At 41.7% G+C, this 22,112-nt stretch overlaps 1 protein-coding gene across 1 annotated transcript in view; it reads left to right on the plus strand.

Annotated features, from left to right (window-relative positions):
• Positions 1-735: 735 nt before the first annotated feature.
• LOC126162816 (ribonuclease H2 subunit A) overlaps positions 736-22,112 on the plus strand; it is a 42,175-nt gene continuing 20,798 nt past the window's right edge. The window contains exons 1-2 of the mRNA XM_049919565.1: positions 736-1,164; positions 16,820-17,018. Of these exons, the coding sequence (XP_049775522.1) occupies positions 993-1,164; positions 16,820-17,018 (371 nt within the window). The 5' untranslated portion in view covers positions 736-992. The remainder of the gene's footprint in view (positions 1,165-16,819; positions 17,019-22,112) is intronic.

Below are 22,112 nucleotides of genomic sequence, written 5' to 3' on the forward strand. Positions count from 1 at the left end.
CTACCAGTGTTAAAGACTGCGATGGAGCTCCGTATGCCACGGCAAACTGGCTGACACTGACGGCGGCGGTGCACAAATGCTGCGCAGCTAGCGCCATTCGACGGCCAACACCGCGGTTCCTGGTGTGTCCGCTGTGCCGTGCGTGTGATCATTGCTTGTACAGCCCTCTCGCAGTGTCCGGAGCAAGTATGGTGGGTCTGACACACCGATGTCAATGTGTTCTTTTTTCCATTTCCCGGAGTGTATTTTACTATTTCAATTAATGCAGCATCTCTCAAATTTCTGTCTTTGTATGATTCGCTTTTGTGGTTCCAAAGGCATTCTCGTTCTTGATACACCTCCAAGAATCTCATAATTGTCGCTTTTTCGACATATTAATAGCAAACGCACAAACAAAAGCACTATCTGCGAAAGAATACGCACTAGAAAGGTTTGAATCCAGCCGCGAGGTAGCAATCGAATGACGTTATTCGATTGTAGAGAAGGCAATATGGCGCAAGAAAGTAGAACCAAGTTCATCTTTTTGTGGCGTGACAAAAGTTGCGCTTCTTAAATGGCGCCACCGAAAACTAGGAGTTCACACATACAACTACAAAGCAACAGCAGTTCGCCATTAGCAGTGGCGATACTTTTGTTGCCTGTGTGAACCTGACTTAAGTCAACGTGCGCCAACGATACGTGCCCGTATAAACCCCACTTAATTATACACACACACACACACACACGAGTAATTCAAGTCGTGCACTTGTGTGCTATGTTATGAAAGGGTATTAATGAAATAACTTTTTTTTAAAGAAGGTTCATGAGTATATTTTAAATCGGCATAAAGTTAAGTTTAGGTGACTGTACTTTAGGTGGAGATCGCTGATGTTATGAATGCGTCAGAGACTACTAAACTAAAGCGCGCGAAAATTGAGTAGCTGGTAGAGTGTATGCTCATTTACTTATAGGTTAGAGTCGTGGCTGTTAGTGATTAAACTGTTTAACTAGTTATGATGAATGAAGAAGAGTTTCAGGAAATAACGTGTGCTGAAGATTTTGGGCAATCATTTTTGAACTCTGACAACAGCGAGAATTTGACCTTGTGTTCAAATGTTCCTGCTCTGTGCACAGAAGAACCATGTATTCTTGGTGTTGATGAAGCTGGCAGGGGACCTGTTCTTGGTACTTGCCCTTCCTTTGAATTACTTACGTAGTATAAAGATGTGTGTGTGTGTGTGTGTGTGTGTGTGTGTGTGTGTGTGTGTGTCGCAGTTCTTGAGATTTGGGGTGAAATCTGAACAAGCATCAAGTCAATCAAGTAAAGTAAATGTATACCATAAAGTAAAAGTAATGCCACAAAGTAATTTTGTACCATAACTGCAAAGAATGAAGTTAAATTAGATGGAGTGTCACGTCCAATGCAGATATTAGCAGCGGTAGTTCCAGTCTTAGTAATAGGATACACGAAACAAATAAGAAGCTTAAAATAGTCAAAGCTATGAACAGCTTAGTGCAAGCGTCTGTCACTGAAACAAAAATGTACTGTGAAATTGCGTCCAAAATGTGTGGTAATAAATTACAAATGGTATGAATTTTCAGGCACTGCAAAGATTGCTAGTTTGATTGGTTTGCCTGGTGGGCAATCGTTTATGTACCCCATCCATAAACAAACAGGATGAGTTTACGTGCATTTTACCTACTATTGTGAGATATTTCTGTTGCCTGACATGATATGCAAACAATTCCACGTCTCAGTATGATTCTTGACCTAAGCAAAGGTTTTAGTAAGATCCCACAGAAAAATATACATGAACTACTTGCAACATTCCCCAAAGTCTGTTGTTTACACCAGGTTCCTTCAGCAGATTGCTATGAACAAAAACGTACAAAAATGTTTATTTTGTTCCTGTTTTCAAGCATTGTGAGCAGCTCCTGTCAGACAGCTTCTGTCAGGTGCAGGTTTGAATACGGTTAGTGTATAGTTGATGCTATTGACAAGATGTGACATACATCTCAACAGGAAAAGGAAGGAGAAATTGCCTGGGTAGATGGTGAAATTGTTAAAGGGTGACACTGTCACATAATAAGCATATGTCTGTAGTCATTGATGGGAGGGCAGTACTTTTTTTTAAAGGGTGGGGGGGGGGGGGGTAAACACAGATTTAAAGCCAGCAATACAAAAATTTTATTTTTGCAAGTGGTACGTGGAGATGAAAAGGAGTTCACTATAATAAATATGTGTCAGAATATTAGAGGATGAAGAAATAAAATAGGCAAACTTTTTATTTCTTCAGGTGATCTGCAGCCTGCAAATTATGTAGACGTAATGTTTTTCAGAATGTCATCTGACAACACGGATATCAATGCTGAAAATGGATGGATGTAACTTAGCAACCAGTTGTTGCAGGTGAAGTAAGGAAGGTGGTGTTGCCACCTACATAAGAATACACACACGCACACACAATTCTGCAGACAAGCTTCAAAATGATCGCATTCCAAGTCGATTTTCATAGAAAGTCATAATAATTTAGAATTAATTATGATGATTCATTATTAAACTTCTTGACTTCCAGGCACAATGAGGTAATATTAAGTGGAGATTTTTATTTAAATTTGTTAGGGTATAGCTATTCTAGAGCTGTGCTAAAAGTCCCTTGCCATTTGATTTAATCTGGCTCACTTGTACAATCAGGAACAAGTGTTATGGAAATCAGCAATGTGCTAATGACAACAGTGTTATGAATGTATTGAAAGTGCCACGTCGTAGTGTAATTTCCATAATTAATGGCCTCTCAGGCCATGATGATCAACAGCTGGCAGTCAGTATCAGAGTGTGCGAAATGAATAAATATACTTGGGGTACTAAAAGGGCAATAAATGAAAATAGAATTAAGTACTTCAGGTTGAAAGATATGCACAACACACCTGCTGTAAATGACAGATGCAAGCCACTGCAATCTGTAACATAGTCATAGACTATTTTGAAAGCTGTTTGCTTGTGAAATTAACTGGTGGCAGATTGAATGCACATAAATCCATGGGATCAGAATATTGTAAATAACTGAAAGAAGGTTCTTCTTGGCATCAGGGACACAAGACGATGGCAGTGTTAAATCACATTACTAACTATACTGTAAAATTCTAAAGGTACATTGTCAAAGACATGACAGTGACCGTTGGCTGTGGCAGGACACTCTACTGCAACAAGGCTGCCTGGTCCCGCATGCACAGTTTGAGTTTGGGCCATGATGTTGCTGTTGTGGCCACAGCACTGCACCAGTGAACAGCACCATAATGGAAGCTGTGTGACAGAGGTATTCTGCGTAGTAGTGTGGCATATCTAGCCAAAGAAAACTGCAATGACACACTCACAGTCTCTCACCAGTGTCTGTGTGATTTAAAGTGTCATATGTAAAAGGGCATTTTGTTCCAGGACTGCCGTTATATCCAAAAATCCTGTAGTTGTACCACAGTTTTTTTTCTGTTGAAGGAATTGGTGAGTAAATAGGTGGAAGTTTGTTGACAAATGTGGACAGTACTTCTTCCACAACTCTCCCCCTGTGGGTCCGGGGGTTAGAATAGACCTGTCGTAAAAGGCAACTAAAAGGAGTCTCTCAAGTTTCGGCCTTTGTGATGGTACCCTGTAGGGTTTGATCTACAGTTTTCAAAATTTTCCCGAAGAGCGACCCAGTTGGGCAAGGGCCCCTTACATGGTGCATCGTGTCCATCATGTGCGGAGACCTATTGCATCCTTCATCGACATGGAACTGCACTTCTGCTCATTCTCTAATTGTTGGGTGAGGTCACCTCCTGGGTGCGTATTTTTCCATCAAGTGTGCAGTATCGTTTTCTATGCTAACGATGATAATGCACTTGTTTGCTTTGTTGCACCTGATATCCAGCACAGTAGCCAGTCCGTCGTGGTGGGGCTGCCATGTACCCTGTTCGTTGTAGCCCCCTAATGGCACAGGGATCACTCTGCTGATGCCTGCGCCGTTAACTCGCCACATATGCCAACAGTAGATAACCATCCCCCTGGGGCATCGGGACTCCCGGCAATTGTCACCCTGCCAGGTGGCTTTTGCTGCAGCTGGGTAGCCACGGGGAGGGCCCCTGGTCGGAGTGGGTGGCATCAGGTTGGATGACACACTATGAAGCGTTGTACATTATCTCTTGCTGGTGGTCAAGCACCAGCAGTCTCTTTAAGTGTTCACGGGCTCAATTCAATGCACAGAAGTACAACCCTAACTCGTTCCCCTCTCTGGCCACACCATGGGAGGAATTTCGGGCTAAGGATGGCAGTGTCTCTTATTCGCCCTGGTACCTAGTATGTTAGAGAGCTGATGGGGAATCTTTCATGACGATGAAGCCTCAGTTTTCTGTTGAGCATTTAGAGGCCAAGTTTGGGGAGGTGGAGTGCTTATCCAAAATGAGATCTAAGTCAGTCTTGATCAAAACAGCATCCTCTGCCCAGTCATGGGTATTACTCGCTTGTGAAAAGCTGGGGGATGTTTCTGTAACCATCACACCACAAAAGAGCTTAAATATGGTCCAGGGTATCATTTTTTACAGGGACCTTCTTTTGTAGTCTGACGCCAATTTAGAACGTCAATGTGTACATTTCGTGTGACGTGTGCATCAGGGTTTGAGGGATAATCAGGTTGCCACACGTACCTTCATCTTGGCCTTCAAGGGTGACACATTACCCGAGAAGGTCAAGGTGATGATCTACCGCTGTGATGTAAAACCCTATATCCCTCCCCCAATGCAGTGCCTTAAATGATGGAAGTTCAGTGATATGTCTTCCTGCTGTACTTCCAACGTCACATGTTGAGATTGCAGATGCCCATTACATCCCAATACTCCATGTGCCCTCCCTCCCATCTGTGTCAACTGTGGAGAGCAGCATTCGCCTTGTCACCAGACTGCAGGATTCTCCAGAAAGAAAGGAAAATCATGGGGTTACAAGACTGGACTGAGTGACTTACACTGAGGATAAGAAGAAATTTCAACGCCTACATCCTGTACTCATGACATTGTCTTACGCTGGTGCTAGAACAGTTCTAGCCCTATCAGCTCCGCCAACCCGTCACCTCTGAGCCAGAAGACTATATCTGCCCCCTAGATGGTGGGGGGGGGGGGGCACTTCCCTCCCTGTTCCTCCTGCACCACCTACTTCAGGAGCAACAGCCCCCCCCCCCCCATCCCCCACCATCACCACCACAAACCATCATGGATGTCCGTTCGCACTTCTAAGCCGGGGAAGTGTACACTTCTTCAGCTGCTCTCACTAGGAAGGGGTCCCTTGGGTCACTCCCTTCCCAGGTTTCTGCTAGTGGGAAAGATGACACCCACCAGTCTCTGAAGAGCCCAAAAGCATCTTGTCACAGGGCTTCATGCTCAGTCTTGGAGACTGAATCAGTGAAGTTCTCCCAGCCAGGGAAACCCAAGGAACAGCGAGAGAAATCCAAAAACAAGGTCCCCAAGACCAAAGGAATTGTGGTGGCACCAACACCACCACTACCTCCAAGCTCTGCGTCTGTGTATGAGGCAGAGATCGTGGCGTCCGCTGAGGGCCTAGATCTTGCTGGACCCTCAGACAAAATGGATCTAGACTGTTCAAGGAAAAATTCGGTGGCAGCAGGTGACCCTGAGGCGTACATTGCCTCATTGAATGTTCCATGCCTTGCCAGTCTCACGATGACGTCATCCTCCAGTGGAATTGCGGCAGTTTTTTCCACCACCTGGCTGAACTACGGCAGGTGTTAAGCTTTACACCTGCTATCTGCATTGCCCTCTAGGAAACCTGATTCCCAGTGATGCGGACCCCTGTCCTCCGCGGTTGTAAGGGATACTACAGGAACCGTAGCGACTGTAATCGAGTGTCAGGTGGAGTTTGTGTTTATGTCCTAATCTCAGTCTGTAGTGAACCTGTGCCCCTTCAAACCCCTCTTGAAGTTGTGGCTGTCAGAATAAGGACGACACAGGAAATAACTGTCTACAGAGTATATCTTCCTCCAGATGGTGTAGTATCCCTGAATGTATTAACTGCACTGATTGATCAACTCCCTAAATCTTTCCTACTTTTGGGAGATTTTAACACCCATAACCCCTTGTGGGGAGGCACCGTGCTAACTGGCCAAGGCAGAGATGTCGAAACTTTACTGTCAGAACTCGACCTCTGCCTCTTAAATACTGTGGCCACCACAAAGAAATGTGTGGTTGAGGTAGTTACTCGGCCATTGATTTATCAATCCGCAGCCCAGGACTTCTTCCATCTATCCACTGGAGAGCACATGATGACCTGTGTGGTAGTGACCACTTCCCCATCTTCCTGTCACTGCCCCAGCATCAAGCCTATGGACGCCTGTCCAGATGAGCTTCAAACTAGGCGGACTGGGAAACTTTCACCTCTGCTGTCACCATTGAATCTTCCCCCACACTGGAACATCGATGTGATGGTTGATCAGAATCGTTTCTGTGGCAGAAGACATGATCTCCTGCTCTTTAGGGTGCCCCCAGCGAAAGACAGTCCCTTGGCGGTTGCTGGAAGTCGCTGAGGCAATCAAGGAGTGTCGGCAAGCTCTACAGTGGCATTAGTGGCACCTTGCCGTGGAGCACCTCATAGCCTTTAAACAGATCTGTGCTCACCTTCACCAACTTATCAAAAGAGGCAGGAGTGTTGGGAGAATATGTCTCGACCATTGGGTGCCATACGTCACTTTCCCAAGTCTGGGCAAAGATCAAACGTGTTTTCAGGTACCAGACGCCAACAGGTGTTCCCAGTGTTAACATAAATGGTGTGTTATCTTCGGACACAAACACGATTGCTGAGCACTATGCTCGAGCCTCTGCATCGCCCCCAGCCTTTCGCACTCTCAAACGGCGGATGGAAGGGGAAGTCCTCTCGTTCACTACACACCACACTAAATCCTACAATGCCCCATTTACAGAGTGGGAGCTCCTCAGTGCCCTTGAACATTGCCTCGACACAGCTCCTGGACCAGATCATATCCACAGTCAGATGCTTAAATATCTCTCGTCTGACTACAAGTGACATCACTTTGTGATCTTCAAACGGATCTGGTGCGATGGTATCTTTCCATCACAATGGCGGGAGAGCACCATCATTCTGGTGCTCAAACCTGTTAAAGACCCACTTGATGTGGATAGCTATCGGCCCATCAGCCTCACCAACGTTCTTTGTAAGCTGCTAAAACTTAAGGTGTGTCGACGGTTGGGTTGGGTCCTGGAGTCGCATGGCCTACTGGCTCCATGTCAGGGTGGCTTCCGCCTGGGTGGCTCTAACACTGATAATCTTGTGTTCTTCGAGTCTGCCATCCAAACAGCCTTTTCCAACACCTGATTGCTGTTTGTTTGTTTTTTTTTTTTTTTTTTTTTTTTTTTTTACGAAAACCGTATGACATGACCTGGTGACATCATATCCTTGCCACATTATACGAGTGGGGTCTCCAAGGCCCACTCCAGATTTTTATCCAGAATTTCCTGAGGCTTCGTACTTTCTGTGTCCAAGTTGGTGCCTCCCATGGTTCCCCCCATATCCTGGAGAATGGGGTCATGCAGGGCTCTGTATTGAATGTCTGTCTATTTTTAGTGGCCATTAATGGTCTAGCAGCAGCCGTCCGTCTCACCTTCTGTGTATGCAGACGACTTCTGCATTTCGTACTGCTCCACCAGGACTGGTGTTACTGAGCAGTGCCTACTGGGAGCTGTCGACAAGGCACAGTCATGGGTTCTGGCCCTTGGTTTCCAGTTTTCGGCCACAAAGTCGTGTGTTATGCAACTCTGTCAGCATCGTACCGTTCATCCGAAACCTGTACTTTATTCTACTGGCAATCCACTCACTGTAGTGGAGACATATTGATTCTTAGGACTGGTTTTTGATGCCTGATTGACTTGGCTTCCTCACCTTTGTCGGCTTAAGTGGAAGTGCTGGCAGCACCTCAATACCCTCCTCTTCCTGAGCAACACCAACTTAGGTTCAGATCTCTCTGTGCTGCTGCAGCTCTACAGAGCCCTTGTTCAATCTCGTCTTGCCTATAGGAGTCTGGTTTGTGGTTCGGCGGCACCCCCAGCATTGCATTTACTTGACCCAGTGCACCACTGTGGCGTTCGCCTAGCAGCAGAAGCTTTTAGGACGAGTGCGGTGACCAGCATCCTTGTGGAAGCCGGAGTGCCTCCATTGCAGGTTAGGCGTGCACAGCTGCTGGCCAGTTACGTAGCACACATTCGTAGTTCTCCTGAGCATCCGAATCACCATCACCATTTCCCACCCACAGCGGTTCATCTCCCGCATTGGCAGCCTAGGTCAGGGCTTCCAATTGGAGTTCGTGTCCGATCCCTTCTTTCTGAACTGGAGTCCTTGCCTTTACCATCTATACACCTCCATGGTGTACACGTCGGCCACAGCTTCACCTGAATCTTTCACATGGCCCTAAGGAGTAGGTTAACCTCACAGCTCTCCACTGCCACTTCCTCTTGATTATTGACAAGTACCCACACCACAAAGCGGTTTACATCGACGTCGGCTTCTGATATGTCCATGGAGAACATATTGAACAGCATTCCTTGCCTGATGGCTGCAGTGGTTTTACTGCCAAGCTGGTGGCTATATCTCGTGCTCTTGAGCACATCCGTTCACGCCCTGGGGAGGTGTTTCTTCTGTGTACTGACTCCTTGAGCAGCCTACAAGCTCTTAACAGTCCAGTCATTCAGTAGTGTTTGTCTGGACCCCAGGTCATGTCGGAATCCCAGGTAACAAACTTACTGACAGGCTGGCCAAACAGGCTACGCGGAAACCGCTTATGGAGATCGGCTTCTCTGCAACAGACCTGCCTTCAGTAATATGCTGCAAGGTTTTGCGGCTTTGGGAGACAAAATGACATAACCTCAGCATGCACAACAGACTGTGTGCCATTAAGGAGACTATGAATGTGTGGCAGTCCTCCATGCAGCCCTCTTGCAGGGAATCTGTGGTTCTATGCCGGCTCCATATTGGCCATGCTTGGGTGACACATGGCTACCTTCTGCACTATGACGACACACCTTAGTGTCGATGCGGCACCCAGCTGACAGTGGTCCATATCTTGGTGAGCTGTCCTCCTTTGGCTGCCCTGCGACGGACTCTTCAGTTGCTGGACTCGTTGCCATTAATTTTATCTGACAGCGCCTCATCAGCTAATTTGGTTTTACATTTTGTACATGACGGTGGGTTTTATCATTCTGGATAAGTTTTAACGCATGTCTTTTGTCCCTTTATGTTCTCCACTCTAATGATATTAAGGTGGATGCTTTAATGTGTCTCATTCTGGAGGACAACTGTTCAATCCTGCATCCGGCCATCCTGATTTAGGTTTTCCACGATTTCCCTAAATCATTCCAGGCAATTGTCAGGATGGTTCCTTTGAAAGGGTATGACATACTTTCTTCCCTAATCCGATGAGACTGATGACCTCGCTGTTTGGTCTCTTCCCCCAAACAACCCAACCCAACTTTAATATGTTGTAGAGTGGCTGGATTTTCCTTTCGATTCTCGTGGTCGGCTAGCTATGGTCATCTGCTCTCTCGTTTTTACCCCTTCTACCTGTTTCTTGCTTCTCTCTATTGTTTTCTTTTCCTGTTTTTGTCCATAGTAGTGTTGGTCGTCCTTCTGTTGTTCTGGTTCTTCCCTTCTCTTGCTATTGTGCTGTATGTCTCCTTTCTTTTCTTCTTTTCATTGTGTAATTATTTTACTGGGAACAAGGGACTGATGACCTCGCAGTTTGGTCCCTTCCCCGCCCCCCTTTTAAACCAACCAACCACAATTCTGCTGACGTCCTGTAGATTCAGAAGGAAGTACTAGAGATGAGTAAGGTTCTCTTGTTGCCAAGAAGCTGAAAAATATGAAGCCAGTACGCTTTTATTTTTAACAAACTTATATTTCATAATATATCTAAAAACAAAGATGATGTGACTTACCAAACGAAAGCGCTGCCAGGTCGATAGACACACAAACAAAAACACACACACACACACACACACACACACACACACACACACACACACACAATTCAAGCTTTCGCAACCAACGGTTGCTTCATCAGGAAAGAGGGAAAGACGAAAGGATGTGGGTTTTAAGGGAGAGGGTAAGGAGTCATTCCAATCCCGGGAGCGGAAAGACTTACAAACACAAGTCTGCTTGTGTCTGTGTATGTGCGGTTGGATATGGGTGTGTGTGCGAGCGTATACCTGTCCTTTTTTCCCCCTAAGGTAAGTCTTTCCGCTCCCGGGATTGGAATGACTCCTTACCCTCTCCCTTAAAACCTACATCCTTTCGTCTTTCCCTCTCCTTCCCTCTTTCCTGATGAAGCAACCGTTGGTTGCGAAAGCTTGAATTTTGTGTGTATGTTTGTGTTTGTTTGTGTGTCTATCGACCTGCCAGCACTTTCGTTTGGTAAGTCACATCATCTTTGTTTTTAGATATATTTTTCCCACGTGGAATGTTTCCCTCTATTATATCCTTATATTTAATAATGTTTGAAATCAAAATTTCAGTAACATATGGAGAAACATAAGGGACTCATATTGGAGAAATAGAAGAGAAAGCAAACTCGGAACAGGATCATATGTTTATGTGAAACTAAAGAAATGGGTTCTGTATGATCACTTGGTTTTCTTGGATACAGTAAAATATGAAAGGCAATAATTAAATTTGTGATTGTAAGCATACTGTTTTCATCCGCTAACAGTTTTCAGTTTTTCCCTCGAGTTATAAATTTAGCGTATTGTTGATACATTGAACAAGCTACAAGAAGAAATATTTTGTTGGAGCTCTGTCTCCAATATTTGACTCTCTGTCAGAAGAAAACATAGATAGTATTGTTTTCAACATTGTACTGATTCCAGAGACAATAGAAAAGTTAAATTTCTATCACTTAGTCTGTGTGATCCCTAGTTGAGAGAGATGCAAGCTCCATCAAATGTCCTGAACATGGAACTTCTGTGGAAGTAAGCGAAGGTCCAGATCCCAGGGCATAAATACACAGAAGAAGAAGAAGAAGAAGGGTGATGAGGACACGTAACATAAAAATACTATTAATCTTCTTCTTCTTCCATGTTTTGAGGAGCCACAACTGTCATCCTCTTCTGCTTGTAGTAAATATCTAAATAAGTAGCTCCAAGTCAGATCCAATTAGACCATGCTCCTCTCCTTGGAAAACAGTGTAGTTGCAAACAGGTGGGGGTCACAATGCCATATACCCAGCGACAAAAATTGGGCAGGTGCAGCCACAGTTGTAGGCAACAGCTGCACCTTGGACAATGCAGCTCAAGTAAAGTAATCAGAGCATCAAAAAAACAGACTCATCCAGCCACAAAATAAAAACTGTTTGGAACATAGTAAAAAGTGATACTGGAAAATCAAAAGAAGAAAATGAAACAATTTTTTTAAAGGTAGAGAATTAAATGATCAAAGATAACAGTAAAATTGCAGAAACCTTTAATAACTCGCTTTTCTATAAGTAGTAGGCAATTTATGTTTGAACACTGTAACAGACAGCCTACAGTCCTAAGAAAAGCCTTTCAAAACAAGTTTGATACATTTCAGCATCTCCAAAAGGAGTTTTCGGTGTTCTCACTCCGGAAAATAAATGTTAAAGTGGTTATGATGAAATCTCTAACAAGATAATGAAATGTTGTGCGGCTGAGCTTAGTAATGTATTGACTTGCATAATGAATATCTTTAATGCAGTACTTACCCAGAGAGACACAAAGGCCATTGTCAAGTCACTTAAAAGAGAGAGAGAGAGAGAGAGAGAGAGAAAGCATTAGTAAAGAATTACTGACCCATGTAATTACTGCCAGAATTTTCAAACATTTAATGTACTGTAGACCTTTGCTTGTTTATTACAGGGAAACATACTGAGTAGCAAACAGCTGGATTTAAAAAAGAACAGGCTGTATTTACTGTGACAGATGATGTACCAGAATCAGTAAATCAGAAATTGTTACCACTGGGAATATTTTGTGACTTGACTAAGGCTTTTGGTTGTGTGAATAATAATCCCAATGCAAAAGTTAAAATATTAAAAAATATTAGGCTCAGCAGGTTCCTGGTTCTTGCGTTATTGGGATGACAGAAAGCAGCGCACATATGAGTTTGATGTCAGTCACGTAACAAGAGACATTCAGAATTTGAAGCAATCAGACACGGTATACCACAGTGTTAGATTTTGAATCTTCCAGTATTTTCTTATATGTGTAAATGATCTTACACTTGCAGTTTCAGAAGATGCAAATCTTTTATATTTTTATTCAAAAACACCAACAGGTGGTTCAAGCCAAATTGATTATCATTGAATTTTGACAAGACACAGTAGGCCCTACCTAAAGTTCAGTATTTTTCACAGAAACCCACAAACTATTACAATAAGTTTCTCAAACAATGAGATATAAGAAGTAGAAAGCGTAAGGTTATTGGGATTACAAATAGATAATGTCTCCATTGCAAAACCCTCGGAATTAGTGAAGTGCCGTGGCTTGGGTACATTTGCAGTAAGTGTGATTACTGCTATAGATGATTCAGAAATGAAGACTATTTCATTCTGCATACTTCCTTTCACTAATGAGTTACGGAATCATTATCTGGGTAAATTTAAGTTACAGGGGTATTATTTTCAGAATACAGAAGTGTTTTACAAGTATTATATCCGGTGTTAATTCAAGAATATCCTGCAGAGACCTCTTTAAAACAAACATATTTTGACAAGTACTTCACGAAACATGTATTTATTAATGTCCTTTATCATTACGAATATGTCTCTTTTCACAAAACAAATAGTGCAAAGCATGGATACAACACCAGGACAAAAAGAACCTCTATGAAGACGTCAAAGGGTTTAACATTAGTACAGAAAGGAGTCCGATACATAGGTGTGGACAACTCTTGCTTCTCCATTGAAGAGCATCTTCACAAAACACTTGAACTATAATGTTTTAAGTTATGTATGATTAGAATTAGCCCTGTAATACAGGAATGTAATGACATTTCATTGCTCTTTACTTAAGTGTGCATCTTTGATATCTTTCCACATCCCAGAGACCACTCTCCTTGGAATATGACTAACATAATCCTCTGAGCAAGGGTGTCTTCCGTATGCCATGTCTAAGAAGAAAGTAAATGTCAGTCACATTCATCTGATGAGAATGGTGGTAACACTAAACAATTCATACCCAATTAAAAATTCTCAAGATAATGAGCAGTGCACAGGAACAATAGGGGATATGGTGTTTTATTACAGATGGACATACCAGCTTCGTGACTGGCTTGTAGGTGCCCCAGCTTTGCCTTGTGGAGGGCATGGAGGGGTGTCATTAAGAGTCTTATTGCGGTACTTGAAATCACTCTACCAGAGTCACTGCAAGTGATTTTAGGTGCATTACAACAAGAGATCTTGCCTCACATTGGTTCAATGCAGACTACCTGGAGAATATCCAGACGTTTACCACTAAAGGGATTTGCAATAAAGTCCATTCAAAGCACTGATGGCGATATGTGATTAGTACTGCCCTTCTCCCTTGATATCTTGATTGTGGTGACAATGATTTGTAGTGAGACCATGGTCTAGCTTAGTTTGGTTGTGAGTTGGTAATGCCATTAAATGTGAATTCAAAATAAAGTTTGTTGCAACAGTCAGAGACCTAAGCTTCCTCAATGTTAACACATTTTTTTGTTATAAAAATGTAAATTCAGGAAACTGTATTAGATAACAATTTTCTGATTGTTTTTTGCCTATTGTCTTCATGTATTGCAAAATAAACTACGAAAAATTCAACATGGGAGGGGGACGAACTATGTCATTCTTACAAACACTGGCAGCTAGGAAACTGGCTGAGTGATGTGGACAAGTCTGACCTAAGAGTCAATGGATCTGCAAAATCTTTCCAAACATTCAGGAAAGGTTAAAGCTGCACCACCTCTCATTTCTGCACATCTTTATAGTAATATGGTTTAGCTATGTGTCTTAAAATTATCTTGTGCACTTCAGTGCATACAGGGCTGGAAAGTAGTCCGATGGGCTCTGGGTATATGATGATGGTACCATGGATTATGCTTGGTGCAAACTGGAAAAATTCGTCTGGATCATTTTTCTCAGGTGAAGATTTTGAAGCATAAGTTTCACAGTTCAGTGAAGATGCAACAATGCCAAAAAGGAAATCTGGGGTGCATAAACCAACAACAGTAACATAAGAAACAGCAAAAGGAACAAAACTTGCATGTTCTGATTACAGCTGCCCCAACAGAATGTGAAAAATTTAGTTGACGACATGTTTGGGAAAAGAACCTTCTGAGGTGGCACCACCTTCTGAAGATCAGACACAGCAGGGTACCTTATCACTTACAATATTTTCAAGGAGAGTTTCATTTCACTTGTTTCAGGAAGTTGTCAAAGTTACAAACTGAGCACGTTGTTTCTTAAGTTATTTCAGTAAACAATTTTTTGAAGAAGCTGCAGTCTGTACTGACATATCTTCAGTGTACACATCTAATGTATGCAAGTGCAGTCTATCAATGGAAGGAACTGATGTGTGTCATCAGCAGATGAAGCCATATTGTACACACAAAAAAACTATGAAGTGAAGTGGGCGCTGATGTTAAATTTACATCTTCTGTACATGGCATGTGTGAATTCAATTTAGGAATCTTAGTAAAGCAAATAAAGTTCTGTTGCAACCCACTAAGCTCAGGGGTTGTAATATGTCAGAACAACCGAGAGGTATGGTTTGGGAGAGAGGGATGACTCATGCCAAAGCATGCACAGAAACACAGGCAAGTGTCACTAACATTATTACATCAATTACCCTCTGCCATGCACAACATGGTGGCTTGTCAAGTATGGATGTATGTACACATTTAAATGTTTGGATTAAGTTTGTTGTTGATTTTTAAATGATAATTGTTTCAGATCTTTTATACATTCCACTTCCTTGAAAAGAATCTATGGAACAAATATTAATTTATCTTATTTTGCAAACATGTGATGTCTTTTTCAGTTTTGACATTCTACTTCCTTGGGGATCTGATCACTGTGGATCTATGATGTTTGGTACAAAACTTGTATCTATCTATCCAGTCATAGCATGTGTTCACCTGCTGATTGGACGTGGCTCTTACTGTCCACATCTTTTCAGAATCTAGGGCCAATGAGGAGCAGTAGAGAATGCAGAGGGATTGGTTCCCCAGATTACATAGTAAATTCCCTGTCCAGTATACATCAAATGACACAAGAATATATATAAATATCATAACATCACATTACAATAGTTTCACCTTTGTTTACATCACCCACATTACCATGGCCATCTCCTGGGGCTATTGTTATGGTCTGCTGGGGTGTCAACAGCCACAGTTGGTGTAGCAGATAGCATCTGATTGTTCACCTTAATGGTCAACAGTGGATTGCAGTGCAGTATATTTAATATTTTATTTTGGTTTTGAAACTAGCTACCAAATTAGAACTGACAGGCAGACTGGGCTTGAACTCAGAACCTTTGCCCAGGGAAAACACTGTACCAACTGAGCTATCCAAGCAAGACTGAGAAGTTGCTCTCACAGCTTTACCTCTGCCATTACCTCTCATATTTTCCAAACTTTACAAATGATCTGCCAGAACTTCTGTGAAATTTATGAAGTAAGAGGGACACTGATGAAAGTAAAGCCGTGAAGGCAGATCATGTGTTGTGCTTGGAGACCTTGCTCAGTAGAACATTTGCTCACAAAAGGCAATGATTTTGGGCAGCCTTCCAGCACACTGTTTTAATCTACTAGAAAACTTCAAATCAGCTCACACTCCAATGCAAGTTGAATATTCATTATGGCTTTGTCTATTTAGAACTTCTAGTTTGCTGTAGAAATCTCGTGGAAATTCCTCCAATTTGGTGAATATATTGGTGTATAGACCTAGTTCATATGAATAATAGACATAGTTACAGCTGCTGAAACTAGGAATAAACCCTTGCTGGTTTGCCAGCAGTCCTGGAGTTTTGTTCAGGACACTCACAGGACCAGTGGACTTGTGGTGAGAACCAACAGCTTATGTTCTACTTTCTTTTCCTTTTCTTAGGTTAGTTGATTTTGTTATCTAGTTTGATTTTTAGATTTTCTCGTTCCTTACTATTTTGAGCTTTTGAAGTATTGCAAGCACTCAAGTGCTTAAAACTATGAAATGGTTTTCATGATGTCAACATATCAAACATGCTGTGTACAATACGATCTAGTTTAGGTAATGAGGTTGTGGATTTAGTAAATGTGACAATAAGTATATGAAATCTGTTGATTAATAAAGACTTATAACTTTTCCATTATTATTCTGCAACAGACAATGCCAGTATATATCTGCAAAGAAAGCTGTGAAGGCTCTTTATCCAAAATACCTTGTACTTCTTTCTTGCTTTTTAAAGTACTATAAGAATTTGATTTTCAAATCAGACTGCTGAAGTGTGGTAGAAACATTTGAAATTATTGAAAAATGTGACAGGTGGCATCATTATTTTAAATAACTGTTGTGTTTAATTATATTGTAAAACTGACAAAACCGCAACATTTGAAGAAGGAGGTATGGGTTAAGAATGAAACACATTAAACTCAAACCTTAGGTATATTACTGTTTTGTTAGGAATCAGATTGCAATTCTTTCTGTTCACAGTATGAAGATGTATGATAGTGTTAGCTTTTTACTTGCATAATAATGTTCTGCATACCCACAAATAAGATGTCTTGGTTATGTTGTTATTTCATCTGATACAGCATAACTTCTTGTCTCAAATAACATCATTGCAGGTCCCATGGTATATGGTGTCAGCTATTGCCCAAAGAGCAAACAAGACGTTTTGAATGATCTAGGATGTGCTGACTCCAAAAGTCTTACAGAAGAAAAAAGAGAAGATATTTTTAAAAAAATCTGCAGTGAACGCGATACCATTGGCTGGATTGTTGAAGCTATATCACCAAAATCTATCTGCAATAATATGCTTAAGAGGTAACTTTCTGCTATTCATAGTTCCAACTCCAGTGCGCACTGTTATTGATGAATGGTTTTGCTGCTGTTGCTGCAGTTCAATTTTTTGTGTATCGTGTGGTAACTCATGCAATAAAAAAATTGATACAAGATTGAGTATGGAGACTAACAAGGTGACTTATGGAATGGCCCTCTCAGGTTTTATTTATACTTTCAGGGTTTAAAGATCAGTGCCCTCTCACTTTTACTATTATGAATCTCTCAGCCAGAAGGCATTCTTTATTTGGTAACTGCCTTTGTTCTTGACAGGGATCAGATGGAGGAGGGAGTTTCTCTTACCACATATTAGTCCTGGGAGACCACTCATCTACTATGATCTACAGACCGGCACAACACAAATGCTTTTAGTCTCCTTAAATTATTTCTCAGCTATGGCACCAATATTGCTTCCAGTGCCTTGGTTTTACCACTCCTACTTACGTTCACAGTTAGGTCAAATTTCTGATTGACATCACTAACTGCATGTGAACTCGTTCTTGGGTAAGAGTCTGATGACCTGACTGTTTAGTCCCTAAACCGGCAACCAACTACATGCGTGCATTTGAAAGATCAGGGAGTGAGAGTGCACAATAACCAGAAAATAACAAATTCAGTCTTGAACAGGATGCATTGGAATGCTTTTTTCTTGGATGAAATTTTATTACTATATAAACTGGTTTTTTAAGAGCACCAGATTCTCCTGCTCCATGTCACAAGCTTGATATTTAAGATATTATTTCAACGGCAGGAACCTATGAGAATCGGAAAATGTCCTAGGAAGCCAGTGGCATGGAAATAAGCTATTTTTGCCTTCTTAGGAATGCAAAGTAGCCTATAATTTGTCAAGTAGGGAAACCTTCTGTTTAGCTGCTTCCAGCAGAGTTAGGTTGCCAGGGGTGGAGGTTGCCAGTGATGGAGGATGTCACAGACAGAGTGATAATTTTTTATCTGTAGTGAAAACGATGAATATAGTATTGGAATTCTTGACACTAACCTATGCATAGGTAGATGTGACACAAAGTACACGATTGTACTCTCAAGAGGTGTAGTTAAAATCCACATCCACATCCTGTGAACCTTGCCAGGGTGAGATAGCTTGCGTGCCTCAGTGACAAACAGATGTACCTTAGGTGGAATCACAACAGGGTATCTTCACAGAAGATAGACAAACAAATTGTTCCTGAAATGGGGCAATAGTATTTTCAGTAGTTCCAGGGGCAACACCTTCAATGATTGACTGACGTGGCCTTCTAAAAATTGTCAACATGGCCATGCTGTGCTAGTATTGCAGACAACTGAAAGCATTGGGAAAACTACAGCCATTGTATTTCGCAAGGGTGTGCATCTCTAATGTGTGAATAAATGATGGCATAATTTTGGGTAAAATAATTTGGAGGAAAATTAGCTCCTCATTTATATCTTTGGACAGGTTCTACCCATGAGGACTTTGTCAGGAAAGAGAACTGCAATTATAAGATTCAGAGAATGGAATGGAATGGGATGGAATGGTAGGCTACAAAATTTAAAATGGGAAATGGAGAGGTTGAAGTTGGAAATGGTGGGAATTATTAAAGTTCAATGACAAGAACAACTGAACTTCCGACCGGATGAGAACAGGGCTACAAATACAGAATTGGAGAGGATAATGCAGGAATAGGTCTAATAATGTGTAAGAAAATAGGAATGCAAGTAATGTATAAACAGCATAGTGAACACATTACCGTAGTCAAGATAGCGTGGTGTGACATGTTGTTCATTGAGAATAAAATTTTACCCTTCTTCCTCTCAAGTCAAGGTGTCTGCCTAAAAACATTGTTTACATATTATTTAAGGAGAAAACTTCCCACTGTGCACGTATTTGTTTGATATCTGTGTGTGTGCGCGTGTGTGTATGCATGTGCACGGACACGCATGCAGATGTGAGCGAAGGGTGGGTACAGGATATGGCCAAAGTGCAATGGTGATTGACCATCTCCAGCTGCTTTGGTGGTGGAGAGGAAAAAGCATTGCCGATAATGACAACGATCAGAAATAGCTAAAGAAAGTTTAATACATTGACAAAAAAATAGCTAATGTAGAGTAATGAAATTTCGGAAATACATTTGTCTAGGTAGCATATTTAAGAGATTAACACTGCAAGAACACGGGTTAATGTAAATGCTACAGATAAGCCATTGAAAGTGTGAAGCTGGAGTTGTCATATAATGATGTCCCATATGTGCTCAATTGGAGACACATATGGTGATTGAGAAGGTCAGGATAACATGTAGACACTGTAGAGCGTGTTGGGTTACAACAGTGGTATGTGGGCAAATGTTGTCCTTTTGGAAAACTCCCTGTAATGCTGTTCATGAGTGGCAGCACAACAGGCCGAATCAGTAGATCGACATACAGATTTGCAATAAGGGTGCATGGGATAACCATGAATGAGCTCCTGCTGTCATGAAATCACAACCCACACCTTAACTCCAGGTGTCTAGCATGCAGGCAGGTTGGTTGCAGGCCCTCAGTTAGCCTCATTCTGACACACACAGCTATCACTGGCACTGAGACAGAACCAGCTTTCATCTGAAAACACAACAGACCTCCACCCTACCCTCCAATGATCTCACGACACCACTGAAGTCACAAATTGCAGTGGTTTTGACGTCAGTGGAATGCATGCTGCGGTGCATCTGGCTCTGGCTCTGGCTCAAAGCTCTCCTTGAAGTAACCAATTTGTAACGGATCATTACCACTGTGGTGCCAACAGCTGCTCAAATTGCTGCTATAGACGCAGTATGGTGCACGAGAGCCGTATGCTGAATACAGTGGTCTTCCCTCTCGCTAGTGCCACTTGGCAATTCGGAGCTTGGTCTTCTTGCAACTGTACAGTCTCGTGACCTCCACTGCCAGCAGTTGTGTACAGTGCCAAGTCTTTCTGCAATATCACAGAAGGAACATCCAGCTTCTTATAGCCCTGTTACATGACCTTATTCAAACTCGACGAGATGTAGATAATGGCGTCTGTCACACATTAAAGGCATTCTTAACTAACATCAACTCACCACGCCCACTCTCAAAGATAACTAATGCTTGCAAACCTGATTTGCATCGTCAGATTAGTGCTACTAGTGCGATTCTTATGCAGATGACCCAGAATTTGAATAGACATCATCTTTCAGACGTAGAAACACGCCTATCAACTTTCATTTATGCCTCACAATTCCTTTTTGGTTTTGCAGTTGTATTTTTGCTCTCAGTATAGAAACTTCATTGTGTTCTGAGATTCGGTTCTGTTCTGTTGTAAGACTCTTTGGAGATGTTCTTATTCATGAATTAATAAGAGATCTGTTAACATTGTAATGGTTACATTAGAGCAGCAAAATACAGGAGAGTTATTTAAATAGTTCTGTCTTTTCATAGCTTGGATAGTTCGAAGCTCTTTTCCAGCCCTTGACCCTCTGCAGACTGTGAATAAGTTGCACAGTAAGCTTTTGTGGCACTGCATAGCAGGTACACTACATTAAGAAACTTAAAGACGGCAACAGTATAAGCAAATAATTAAGGTAAGAAGTATTAGGGATAACATCAAGGTGACAGATCGAAAGAGGTAACACATCTTCTTGGCTCAGTCTAGCTACAGAATAGTGATGTTACATTCCATTTTGGTGATGATGAGAGAAGCGAAAAGCAACCTGAGTAAACAGGCAAGAAGATATAGGCGAGCAAAAGTTTTAGTGTTGTCCGATATAATTAAAATATTTAAGAAATAATCCTTTTTATCTGGTAAAAACTGAAGACATTTGGGTTGTTATAAGGAATAAAATACAAGGGTATAGTTGATTATAGCAACATGGTCAGATGTATACATGCATGTGAATAAAAAGTTTTGGCATGTGACTCAAGAAGCAGTACACAGACAACAAGGAAGAATTCAGAGTGCTAATTTAGAGGCTATGAGTTCAGCAATAGCAGCTTCCACTGATATCTCAGCAGTGGCCAGTCTACAAGACTACATTGCAGCTTTGATTTGCAGTGCAGTGGTTGGTCAGCTGGCCACACCACTATTGCATAGCAGCTCATATCTGTAACAGAACCCGTGCAAAACACATAAGCAGTGCAGTTTAGTTTGCTATGTGCCCGATTAGGTGAGCTGTAAACAGCCACATTCTAACAGTTTTTTTTATATATAGTGCCAGTCACCACACACAAGATGGAAGAACAATGATCCTTATGAAAGAGCAAGCAGAATAGCCAAAAAGTTAGAGCTAGTTGATTAATACCCTTGGACAAGCATCAGAGGAGGTACATACTAAAGTAGATAAAATTTCTAAATGGAAGAAACTGTAACAAATTTGCCAAAGAAGATACAGTCTAAACAAAATAAACAGAGTGACCTGATAAGAAATAAAATGAACAGTTTAAAGAGGTACACGATGAACCTAAGATGTTAAATACTCAAATCTCAGATATGCTAGGTCGTTTGGAGGAGCACCTACAGGAACTGATTGAATTGAAAGGACAAAGGATGTCTAAGCTGTTAACGCTACACCTAATTCCTTAGGTGATGCTCTAGAAAACAAAATAGATTTCTGTATCATAACATATATTAGAGTATGAGAGTATCATAAACCCACATATGAATATGTCAATGAGGAACTGATTTTTGATTTCACTAAATGTTTAGAATGAAGACTTACTAGTAATGATATTCATGTGTGTATCAGATTTAAGCTGTGTGGTAATAGGAGTGTAAATGCCAATGAGCATCTAAAGGAAGCTTTAAGATATGGACATAGTTCTTAAATAAACTAATACCGGGTGAGAGAAATATGCTTCTTAGAAACTAGATGTACCTGGCCAGGCATTGCTGTGGCTCAGTCTTGTTAAATGGGAAAGAAAGAAAATAGAAAGAACACATTTCTAATATGTCTATCTTCGTCCTCCTCCCCCCTCCCCCTTTCTATGTTCATCTCCACTTGCCCCCTCTCTGTGTCCATTTCCTACTTTCTGCTTTCTATATCCATCTCCTCTTCCCCCTCTCTCTGACCTTGAGCTGTCTTTATTGTTCATATTCTGAAGTAGTACTGTGAT

The sequence above is a fragment of the Schistocerca cancellata genome, chromosome 1 (assembly GCF_023864275.1).
Source record: "Schistocerca cancellata isolate TAMUIC-IGC-003103 chromosome 1, iqSchCanc2.1, whole genome shotgun sequence".
Classification (NCBI taxonomy): Eukaryota; Metazoa; Arthropoda; class Insecta; order Orthoptera; family Acrididae; genus Schistocerca; species Schistocerca cancellata.